The sequence below is a fragment of the Brassica oleracea genome, chromosome C3, assembly GCF_000695525.1.
Source record: "Brassica oleracea var. oleracea cultivar TO1000 chromosome C3, BOL, whole genome shotgun sequence".
Lineage (NCBI taxonomy): Eukaryota > Viridiplantae > Streptophyta > Magnoliopsida > Brassicales > Brassicaceae > Brassica > Brassica oleracea.
This window is the reverse complement of record NC_027750.1, coordinates 9,937,460-9,949,548: the sequence shown is the minus strand read 5'-3', so window position 1 is coordinate 9,949,548 and position 12,089 is coordinate 9,937,460. Positions and strand designations below refer to the sequence as shown.

General features: G+C 34.6%; 2 protein-coding genes across 2 annotated transcripts; both read right to left on the bottom strand.

The window, feature by feature from the left end:
• Positions 1 to 669: 669 nt before the first annotated feature.
• LOC106329838 lies at positions 670 to 1,605 on the bottom strand. The gene has a single exon (XM_013768458.1). The coding sequence runs from the start codon at positions 1,603 to 1,605 to the stop codon at positions 670 to 672; it is 936 nt and encodes a 311-aa protein (XP_013623912.1).
• A 2,998-nt stretch (positions 1,606 to 4,603) lies between these two features.
• Positions 4,604 to 7,708, bottom strand: LOC106335996 (receptor like protein kinase S.2). Its single transcript, XM_013774700.1, has 2 exons — positions 5,276 to 7,708; positions 4,604 to 5,035 (listed from the first exon to the last, which is right to left on the bottom strand). The coding sequence occupies exons 1-2, from the start codon at positions 7,560 to 7,562 to the stop codon at positions 4,758 to 4,760; spliced, it is 2,565 nt and encodes an 854-aa protein (XP_013630154.1). The 5' UTR covers positions 7,563 to 7,708; the 3' UTR covers positions 4,604 to 4,757.
• Positions 7,709 to 12,089: the final 4,381 nt, after the last annotated feature.

Sequence of the window (12,089 nt, the reverse complement as noted above, 5' to 3'; positions counted from 1 at the left end):
TTTTTCTTCCCCCCCCCCCCCCCAAAAAAAAACTCTCCAGAGATCAAATCTAGAGAAAAGTGGCAAGATGCAAATGGAAGTAGGAGAATATGGATATGGAAAGGCATACCACATGTCAGATGTTAATTTGAAGAGCTTTGTCTACTTTCTCTTTTTAAAAAATTCTATTGTATCAAGAAGAAGAGGAAGCAGAAGGTGGTATCAAGTTCTTTTCTGTGCTGCTTAGGCGTCAAGCTCTTCTTCCTTTTCATTCTATTGTTAACTACGGACTCGGGATACAGCTTTCTAATGATTACAACGGAAACTAAAGGAGAGTAGAGCTCCATTAAGCTCAGAGATTGATATTTCAATATTGTTGCTTGTCCAACTAAAATACTTCTTTCATTCTCTTGTAAAGCTGATTCTTTTGAGTGTAACCATAAAATTTTCCTAAAGTATTGGCGTTTCTCTTGCAATTACAACTGAAAACATAAGTACATATCAAACTCTACGATTTCATTAATACGCATAAACAGCATATTTAACTTGAACAACAACCCAAATATAGATTGTGAAAACATTATTACTGTTAGCTTTTGAGTATCTGAAATTTAAAGTAGCGACTACACTATACCAAAAGAATAAACAACGTAACCGACTTTGTCCACTAGTTTCCTTCCCTCGTCACTACTAGCCTTGAGTTTTAAGAGCATCTCTCTGTTGCTGATCATTGATGCTCTGCCTCCAATGTTGAAGAAGTGTTGTTGCAGCCTTGCAGATTTTGCGGTCTTTGTGCTTTGTAAGATAGGAAAGCTTCTTCATGATCCTATTCGTTTCCGGAGCCGTTGAGCTGATGGTGAAGTCGATGAGCAAAGAGAGTGTGTCTACGCAGATCGATGTCTCTTTTGTAGACAGGAGAATTCCCTTTGCACTAGCCTTATCTGCAGATTTCTCAGCTATTTCAAACAGCTCCAACATCTCTCTTGAGTTCTTCTTCACGGTTGCAACATACTTTTGCTTTTTAATCTCTACCGCTTCATGAGCCAACGGTCTAGGGTTTCCAGAGAGTTTCATTGGTAGCCTCTTCTCCAGTATAGGCTTCTTCACTACCAAAGACTTGTGATCACAAGCAGCCTTGTTCAAGTTCTGTTGTTTCTTGTGGCACACTTCATGAACCCTAGATCTCTGATCTTCTATTTGTTTCTTACCCACTGCCACGATACCACGAGTGGTCACAGACCTCTTAATGTTTCTCTTCTTCAAATCTGGACACACTTTGGCTACACGATCTGCTGAAGGTGTCTTCTTAACAAGCTTCGTGTTGTTGTTGCAAGTAGAAGAGTCTCTGGAATAAAGAGTTCTCATCCAGGAGAGGAACAAGGCTTTAGCTTCCATACTAATTTTAGGGTTTCTATGATCTTTCAGACTCGCCAAAGGAGATATCTCTTTAGACACACGGACAAGATCCTTGGCGGAGAAACTCAGTTTCTTCAAGTAACCAAGGATATCAAAACATCGATCCACACCATCGATGGTCTGTGAATTAGCAGATTTGATTGCTATGGAACACAAACGACGAAGATCAGACATCTCCTCCGTTGCAACCTTCGTCAGGTGCTTCTCCATTGATCTTTCTTAGAGAATGTAAAAGAACAAGCTAGGGTTTCACTCTCGGTTTTGGAAATCAACGATAGATCAGAATATGGAAAGCAATGGAGAGAGCTCCAGATAGTTTATATAGAGCGTCGAGTGGGGAGACCCCAACAAAAAAGGAAATTACAGAAGCTTCCGTCCGTCCCAAGCAATTACACTTGTGTTTCACTAACAAAGTAGTCTTACGTAGACTTAAAAACGACACCGTTGGATTTGAGACGGTTACGGTATTTCCTTTTTTTACTTTGCTCCCGAGGGTAAATGCGTCAGATACGATATTTCAACGCTAACAATATTGCGATCAGATGTGCAGTGATCAAACAACAACACACGATCTTGCTATCTTCGTTAACTTGTGTTTGTTAAGTTACAGCTGTCTGGTTAATTTTTTTTATACGGACATAATAGCAGACATAAATGGTTCATTGCATCACTTATTTATTTATTTATTTTCAGCAATTAGTTTGTTTTTTTTTTTTTTTTTTTTGTAACACCAGCAATTAGTTTGTTATTATTATCTTATTTAGCTATTAGTTAGTTGGTTATTAAGCCTTTTAAATAAATAAATAAAATTAGGTAGTTGCTAATTGTATATCTTGTCTTTGAAAAAATCATTTTATCATGGGTTTATGCTGTAATTTTTTTGATGCAGTTTCCATGTAACCCAAAGGAATTTGTTAAAAAAGATGCAACTATCCATTAGGGCATGATTAACTCCGCTCTCTTAGCTGGCGTTCTTAACTCATGATTTGACATTTTTTTGTTTTTTTTTTTTTTTGTTTTTTACAATTTCTGCTAAGAGACGGCTCTTATATCTCTTAGCCGAAGCTAATAACTCCAGTTAAGAAACTAGGGTTAATGATATTCTTAGTGCGTTGTGGGTTGCGTTGTGGGTGTGAATACTATTACCTGTTAGTTGTTACCACATGTCATCGTAGTCCTGATTTTTATTTGTATACTGGTATATCTAAATTCAAGCATCATTCTTGAAAATATTTGAATTAATTAGTATTTCTTAGTGTGAAATGAGAGATGAGAAATTAGACATCAGACATTTGAATATGCTTTTGGAATTATTATGAAAAGGCTTTGGTAGGCGTTAACAGTATTATGTTTTTTGGTTTGGCAAAACTAGAAATCTAGATATGTGATACTATCATTCCTTAAATCGATCGGTTTTAATATATGTAAAATATTCTCCAATCAACAAATTGCTTGACATATTCATATATTTTTGAAACCTACGCAGCATACACTTGATTACATAAGTATCGATTTTTTTTGTCAGAATTCAATATCTACTCATATTCCATGTACAGTACTTAAGTTATTGATATTGACAATTTAGTGAACATCATGTTGGTCAGCGGTCGCCATATACCATATGTTGATTTTGCCACATCTATTCTATTAAAAAAGAATTTGGCCTTCTTTCATGTGTGATATTTTAAATGGTCTATCCCTAAAAAGTTGTTTATATTATTTTTTTTGTATTTTCATAACAATACCTTAACAAAATATTTAATTATCTTTTCATTCCATCAAAATATTATTAATAATAGATAATTTCGAAAATATATTTATTCAATCAATATATATAATATTAATAACATTTAATTATTCTAGAGTTAAGACATGCATATGATCTAATTAATAATAATAATAATTAATATTTATTATGCAAATAAAATAATGTTAGAATTTCACCATGCAAATAATAAAATCAAATCAAATATTAAAATCCTAGCACTATTGTATTTTCATATAAATTATACATGTATCAATATTTATATATATGTTGTGTTAACAAACATATATTGATAAATATATAATATTTTTAATATATATATACTGTAGTGATGAATTTTTCATGCGTGATTTTTTCATTTGGACAATTCTTTAGAATTTTATCAAATTTTACATGAATTAATTATAATATTTATCTTTTTAATTGAATAACAATAAATATTTTTTAAGAAAGTTCTAAAAACAATTTTAGGAATCAATTTAAATTTTATATCCAAAAGTAATTAATTTTAATTTTAGTTATCATAAACTATAATTAGAAATTAAAATTTATTTTAGTTTTGATATATATATGAAAATGTAAAATTATATAAATTATTATAATTATATATTCACTGATAATAACAATTTAAACTGATTAATTTTCAAAAATAAAATTTACAAAGATTTTGTTAGAAATATTCATTTCTATTTCAAATTAAAAGAAAATATTTTATCCAACTTAGTGTATTTTTCAAATATGATATTTACCACAAACATATTTTGAAGTACAATGTATTATAGTTTTTCTTTAAAAGAAATTCTTTACAGTATCTCAAAAAATATATTTTCTACTATATAGATCCAATTTAATTTGCTTTCATATAAATTTAAAATAAAAACGTATGTAAAGTAATATTGTTACATAATAAAGTTTCCAAAATAATTTTTGTTACAAAAATACAAAATTTATAGTAATAATATATAAACCACGTAAACATAGCTATTATAGAATTACATAATATATAACACTAAATTACATTAATTTATTGGTAAATTTTGCTATATAAACTAAAATATTTTAGTATATAAATAAAAAAATCCGCACGGTTGTGCGGATCAACATCTTGTGATATATTACACATTTTGAGATAAACTATAATGATTATTCTTTCATTCTACAACAATTCACTATAATTTATATTTATCTACTTCACCCCATAAATAACTGTTTTTATTTGCACCCCATAATGCTAGGTCTTAGCTCAAAAACAGACTTTTTTTTTTTTTGGAAAAAAGGCTTCTCAAAAACAGACTTGCATAACTAAAAAAACAGAGCCTTGGTTATGAAACACTGCAACCCATCGTTGAAGAAGTTCATGTAGATAAGGATTGCGAGGTGGTTGAGTAGGCTATCTTGTTGCGGATGAGCTTATCAATATTCCAAACGAAGTTAACGATCCGAATTATAATCAAAGATGAAATTCCACCAAAAGACTATTTAACAGAACTTAGAATCTTCTTTACATAACAAACACAAATATATTAAGGCATGAAAAATACATGCATTACAACTTTGATTACATATATATTACAACATTTACTTCACTAACCATAACTTAATGAATCCCTAGCGCCTGCATTTGTCTAACCATCAACATAGACGAATCATACATCTGCTTGCGGCTCACGTCACCTTCCTTTCCTCCTTCCTCTTTAAAAAACCTCTCACTTCCATCCAATGTACACACCACTTGGCTAATGCTAGGTCTTAGCTTTGGGTCGGTTCTTGTGCAAACCAATCCTAACCTCAATACCCTCGCCATCTCTCCCCTCTCGTACTCATCATCTAGATGTATATCCGCAATTTCGTCCAATGGTTTTTTCTTGTTACCAACTAAGAGCATGATTATCCGGGGTCCTTAGTGGGTTTCTTAGTGCGTAGGCCCCCACAAAACCCTTAAGGATCGGTTACAAAAACTACTAATTAAAAACCGATTTTAGTGAGTTTCTTACACTGTTCGCGGGACCCACTGACACGTGGCGGCCCCCGATTGGTTTTCTTTTTAATTTTTTTTTATTTTTTTTTTTTAAAAAAACTAAGAAACTCATTGGGTTTCTTAGGGATAATCATGGCCTAAGTCACGGATTCTCAACACCAAAAGAGCGTCTTCCTTCTTCCTCGTATAGTCCACCGCGGGCTGGCCCGTAACCATCTCGAGTATCACCATGCCGAAGCTGTACACATCCGCTGCTGTTGTTGCCTCTCCGGACTCCATGTATTCTGGAGCCATATAACCGAAAATCCCTTGCGCTGAGCCCTTCTTCTTGGCAGCTTGATGTGCCTGATCATTCCTAGATAAAAACTCGGCCAGCGCGAATCCGCATAGCCGCGGATTCATGTCACGGTCGAGAAAGATTGTAGAAGAAGTTATGTTCCGGTGAACAACTTGCTCATCCCATTCCTCGTGGAGGTAACGTACTGCGCACGCAAGCGATTTAATCACGTTGTACCGGGTTTTCCATCGCAAAACCGTGGTCCCCGGTATCTGGCTATGGAAAAGAAGATGGCTTAGCTTCCGGTTCGCCGAGTAATCATACACAACAAGCATTTCGCCGTGCTCCGTGCACCACCCGCGGAGCATGACAAGGTGACGGTGTCGAAGCCGGCCTAGGTTGAGCAGCTCGGTGGAGAACCGTGTAACTAGCGCGGGACATTTCGTCATACCGAGACGTTTCACCACAATTTGCTGATCCCGGTTTAGTAAACCGTAATAAGCCGTACCGAAATCAACCTCAGCAACGCGACGCGCGTCTGAGAAGTTGTCAGTGGCTAAGACGATGTCGTTGTATGAGATCTCCCTCGGCGTGTCCAACACGAAAGACTTTGATGACATCACCCGACGGCTGTTGTTAGTAAAATACCGATTCTCTCCCGTCTCTGCCGTCTGGTAAATAGAATCCTCAAGGGCAGTAACGTAATTTGACGACGGTGTTGACTCCGAAGACGCGTTTAAACTTGTCGTTGAAGTTGTAGGAATCGTTGTCGTCGCGGTGGTCGTCGTTGTCCCCGACGTTGAGGATGATTTCAAAGAAGATAAAGGAATGTAAAGAGGATGGCTTTTGAAGGAAGGTAACGCCGGTAAGTTGCCGGAGATTTCGCCGGAAAGTGCTCCGATCACCCATTTCATGTTGGGACGAAGATGTGGGTTGTTCAAGGAGCAGAGGAGAGCGAGATGAATCATCCTCTTCATGTCGGAGACGACGTAAGAGCCTTTCGGCAGCCGAGAGTCTCCGGCGGCGAGTAGCTTCCGATCATCGGACAATCTTCGAACCCAGTCGAGCAAAACGATCTTGTCCTCGGAGAACGAGAGGTCCACGGCGCGTCTCCCGGAGACGACTTCTAGCAACACGACGCCGAAGCTGAACACGTCTGTTTTAGCGGTGGCGACGGTTTTCTTCCGGAAACTCTCCGGCGGTAAGTACCCGATTGTCCCGCCGACTCGTGTGGAGTCAGCGACTCGGAACTGGTGGTTTCTGAAGGACGAAACCGAGTCGTAACTCGTATCGAACTCGGGCTCTTCAACCGCGTGTTCTAGCCACCGAGCCAAGCCGAAATCGCCGAGTCTTGCGTTGAACTCGGAGTCCAGCATCACGTTGCTCGTCTTCACGTCTCGGTGAATGATCTGCGTCTCTAACTGCTCGTGGAGGTAGAACAACGCCGCGGCGAGTCCTTTTACGATTTTACCCCTCCGATCCCAATCCAACGGTTTGAATTTAGAGTTCATCTCCGGTCTACGGAAAAGCACCCGGTCCAAGCTCCGGTTAGGCATGTAGTCGTAAACCAGAAGCAATTCGCCGTCGTTTAGACACCATCCTCTTAACTTCACAAGATTCCGGTGCCGGAGCTGAGCTACGGCGACAAGCTCCGCCGCGAACGTCTTCTCGAACTGCTCTCCTTTTTTCTCCGCCAAGCATTTGACAGCCACGGTGGTCCCGTCGCTAGGTAACACCGCCTTGTAAACCCGGCCGAACCCACCGCTTCCGAGGATTAACTCGTCGCTGAAACCATTAGAGCCGATGTAGAGCTCGGAGTATCCGAAGATTCTCGGGTTCTCGGCGCCGATCTTGCCGGAGAGCTGAACACCTTCCATGTCAGTGAAGGGTTTATCGTTGATCTCCAGAAAGTTGGAATCTTTATCTCTCTCGCTGATACAAAGATTCAAGCTTTTCACCAACTTGGAGCTGTGTAATCGCCGGAATAAATCTCCGACCAAACTCACGACTTGACGCCCACAGTCACGACTCTTCTTCTCCTCTTCCTTGGTCTCCTCAACCATGGCTGGAGACTCTACGGAGGGCTTTAACTCGCCGGATTCCGCCGGTAATACGAAACAGAGACGGTCCACTGACATTGGCGCCATGTGTACGTGTAACAATATCAAATGTGAATGAGTTTATGATATGATGTGCTTTATAACATAAGGGATATGTGGCGATCTATTAGATTTCTTTTAACCGACCAAAATTTAATGATGGATTTTTGCCAGCAAGACTGATGATATATAGGTGTGTTGTAGAAAATTTAATTTACTGTTTCAAAAAGGTTAGTGGTATTATTTTGAATATTGGTGGCATTAATTTCAACAAGATTAGGTTAGCGTGGTTTGAAATTAGCAAAACCATATATCGGGTTTGGTCATTTAAGGTGACGTGTCATGGCCATGTATTCACCATTTCTTTCGTATAAAGTTCCTTTGTTTTAATTTGTAGGTCTTGTTGAGTTTTTTTAGTGAGAAAATAAAATTCATTGATTTTGCGAAAATGATTTATAAATACAGAAATAAACTTTAAATTTATTTACGTATGGGAAAAATACGACCGAAGAAGACCTCTTCAAACTTTTAAGCGTGTCGTCGAGAATAATATTGACAGTCTAAATTTGTCTTCTTATATATGTTTCTTTTATTTTCTTTCCTAATATAAATTCTACATAAACTTTTTTTCTTTATTGTTCAAGGACGTGTAATGAGTTTGTACGCGCTAGCTTTAGCAAAAAAAAAAAAAATTAGTTACGCGCCAGTTTCTTAGGTTGGAATTTTAATTTTTCCAAAATTTTATATATGCTTTATTTCACCTTAAAATAAGAAGTAAGAAGTGTTAAAAAAAAAAGTAAGAAGAAAAATCTTGGTGCAGCCCATCATAACTGGAGGAAATATTAACATGAAAAACCAAGGACAACAAATAGAGATGTTTCTTATTGTATGAGTCAAGTACCAAGGCAATGAGATACAGTGAGCTTTTGTGGAGTACTAAAGATTCAGATACTTTTGAGGTCTGCCATTCAAAACATGTCACAACACCATTCAACTAGTAGAGAATTCGTTCTCCTCGAACATAATGCTACACTTGAATTCAACTTTCTAACTATCATCACATATGTGATAATTTTTCTTAACCTGAGACTGACTTTTGATAGTATTTGCGGGGGATCCAACTATTATCACATTTGAGTGTTGTAAGCTGTGTTATAGTAGTTAATTTCATTCATGCAGTTCTTGCGATCGGTTCACTAGTTTTCATTTTGGATATGATGAAGATTTGCTGGTGGTTTAGTTTGGCACTGAGCCTTTCAGACCGATCTTGGTTGAGAAGACTTTAGATTTTATTAGTATATTTTTGCACATGTAAACGGATATGAATGGTCTCTTTAGCAAAAGAAAAACACGGACATGAACGGTCTAGGAAAAAAAAAATATATATATATATACTTTTTGGGTTTCTAGAAACTAATTGTTCTTGCCCAAAAAAAATCTAATTGTTCTTGTGAATTATTTTTATATGTATAGAAGTCCAGACTGTCTGGTATCCATTTATGTGAATTTGATGCAAAAAAAAAACTATGAATTCAAAAAGACAAATAATACTCATTTGTCAAAAAAAAAATTAGTAGCATTTTCAAGCCTGACTTTTTTAGTCATCACATCTCCATTACAGCCAGTAATTTTATCATTCACTGCGTTGTTTTTCGTTGATTACAAGTTTTAAGTTTTCAGTGATATGATATATACCTTGACATAAAACTGAAAAATAACGATAATTTCTTTGTTTTTACTTTCTAGATATCTCTGAGGCTAGACTATTCTCTTGGTGAAAATAACTTTTAAAGTTTCAACGATAATTTTCTTAACTCTACCATATGTGATGTATGCAGTTTTTCTTCTAGAAATCAAGTAAACCAGAATAATTTTTTTGTAACCCGTGAAATCTCTATGTAGACTTATCTGAACAACTTCATCTCCAAATTTTGTTATCACTTAATATTAAATCATTTTGCTGCATCTTATTGTAACGATGATAAATAATACAGTATAAGTGACGATCAACCAAAGGAAAAAAATAGATGTACGCAAACTTTGAGTGGAGGAAAGTGGGAGACAAAACATGAATAAGGTGTTGATATAAAATAGACATTTGAGACTATATAAAAGCAAGATTAAACATGATTATCAATTTGATTAAACCCCAATAGTGAAATGAATAACCAATCCAATCAGCCACACGATTTAAGTTTCATCCATTTTCTGAGTTTATAACGTCAAAACACGTGTGATTCTCTCCCAATCACTTGTGTCGAGTTCTTGTCTCTTAATTGATCAACAATTCATGAAAATGAAAAGACCCCAAATTAACTTTATTTTTACTTCTTTGGAAACAAAGACCGCGTTACTATCCACATTCAACTACTTTTGTCCTTAGCCACATTCTAATGATACTACGATAGTAAGCTCTGTTAGAAATCTTAATGTTAAATCATGGGGTACGCAATTTCTATCTTAGTAAAAAGAAATTCTTGGCTTCACCCTATTCATCAACCAATAGTGTTTGATTATTTGATATTTGATATCTTTTAAAAAAAGAAACAAAATTAAATTTCCAAATAAGATTATATTTTTAAAATAAAATAATAAAAATACATAAAAATAGTTACAAAAAATAAATAAATAAATATTGTTAAACCGTTAGCAAAATATTAAATCATATACCCTAAACTCCAAACCCTTAGCAAAATACTAAATTCTATACCCTAAATTATAAACCTTAAATCTTGGATAAACCGTAAACCATTGGAAAATTTTAAATTCTAAATCATACATTAAAAACTAAATCTTAATAACACTAAACCCTAAACCCTTGGATAAACCTTGAACCCTTGATAAATCATAAACTCTAAATCAAAAAAATTTAAAATTAAACTCTAGAGTTTATGATTTATTCAAGGGTTCAGAGTTTACCCAAGGGTTTAGTGATTAGGATTTAGGGTTTAGTGTTATTAAAATTTAGTTTTTAATGTATGATTTAGGGTGTAAGATTTTTCAACGGTTTAGAGTTTATCCAAAGTTTAATGTTTAACGTTTAGGGTTTAACGTTTAGGGTTTAAGGTTTATGATTTAGGGTATAGGGTTTAGTATTTTGCTGAAGACTTAACAATATTAATTTATTTATTTTTTGTAACTATTTTTATGTATTTTTATTGTTTTATTTTAAAAATATAACCTTACTTGGAAATTCAATTTTGTTTCCTTTTTTAAAAGATATCAAATATCAAATACTCAAACAATATTGGTTGGTGAATCTAGAGGTTCATCCTAAGAGTAACCCAATAATTTCTTCATAGTAAAATAGTTAATATGCTTGCTAATATTACATTGCACAGTTGAGTTTGGCATTATTTGGTATAAATAAAAATTAAAAAAAATCCTAGATTTTATGAAAATTTGAAAGTGGAGTTTACACTTTTATCTTTGAACACCATTAATAAACATCCGCATCAAAAGTTAATTGATACTTTCACCTTCAATAATTTTAAGTTGATTAATACTCCATCTATTTCATTATAAGTGTCGTTTTAGGTTTCGGCACACGGATTAAGGAAACAATTAATTTTATACATTTCCTTTAAAAAAACACTATTATCTATACACCTAACCATATTTCAATCAATAGAAAAATAAATTTTGCATAAAATTAATAAATTTTGCATTGAAAATCGAAAACGACATTTATTTTGTAACGAAAATAAATGTGTAAAACGACACTTAATCTGAAACGGAGAGAGTATTTGACATTTTGTAACAATTAAAACATAATATTATAATTATACTGACATTTTTTTCCAGAAACGTTTCCCGTAAAAGAAAATGAAAGCTTTGGGTCGGCGCAACAAATGGCGCGATCATTGTAGTATATTTTTATTTTCTTGCAGTTATTGTTGGTTTTTGTGACTGGAGAAGTCAATATTAGAACAGTTGGAATTTGAAAAACTTTAAAAGGATTGAGAAGAGGACATAATGCCACCATAAATGCAACAAGATAAGGGAGACACATCAAAGGAGCTTATAAAGATAAGATGTCATTTATACCGTCTTCACGAGATAAATAATTGAGTTAAACTATATATAAAAAATGAGAATTCGGCCAAAAAAAACCTCAACTTTGCACGAATTGTCAAAATTAACATGAACTTTTGGGCTGACTAAAAAAACACCAAACTTTCGTTGACTTTTGAATTAATTAACAATGTTTTCACTGACTTGCTAATTTAGCACGCCGTCAACAAATTTAACATAAATATTTGACGTCGTTTATTGTTGGCGTTTAGTGAAACGACGTCGTTTTCAAATGAGATGAAACGACGTCGTTTTACATGATTTGAAATAAAAAATATGTAGACCCCTGGATTCGAACCCGGGTTAGTTGGTCAAATGACAAGGTATTTTACCACTCGGCTACTGGCACTTTCAATGTACTTACTAACATGTTTACTTTTATTTGGTACATATTAAATATAAAAAATTCTCTAAAAACTTAATAAGATCTTTAAAATTCCAAAAAAAATTAAAAAAATAAAGAAGATTTTTATAAAATTAATTTAGAAATTAAAATTAAAA

Bases quoted from the DNA above. Each gene is read 5' to 3' on its own strand.
- LOC106329838 (XM_013768458.1), bottom strand. From the start codon at position 1,605: ATGGAGAAGCACCTGACGAAGGTTGCAACGGAGGAGATGTCTGATCTT.
- LOC106335996 (XM_013774700.1), bottom strand. From the start codon at position 7,562: ATGGCGCCAATGTCAGTGGACCGTCTCTGTTTCGTATTACCGGCGGAA. The intron at 5,036-5,275 runs GCCATGATTATC...TCATGCTCTTAG, and splicing joins GTTGAGAATCCGTGACTTAG to TTGGTAACAAGAAAAAACCA.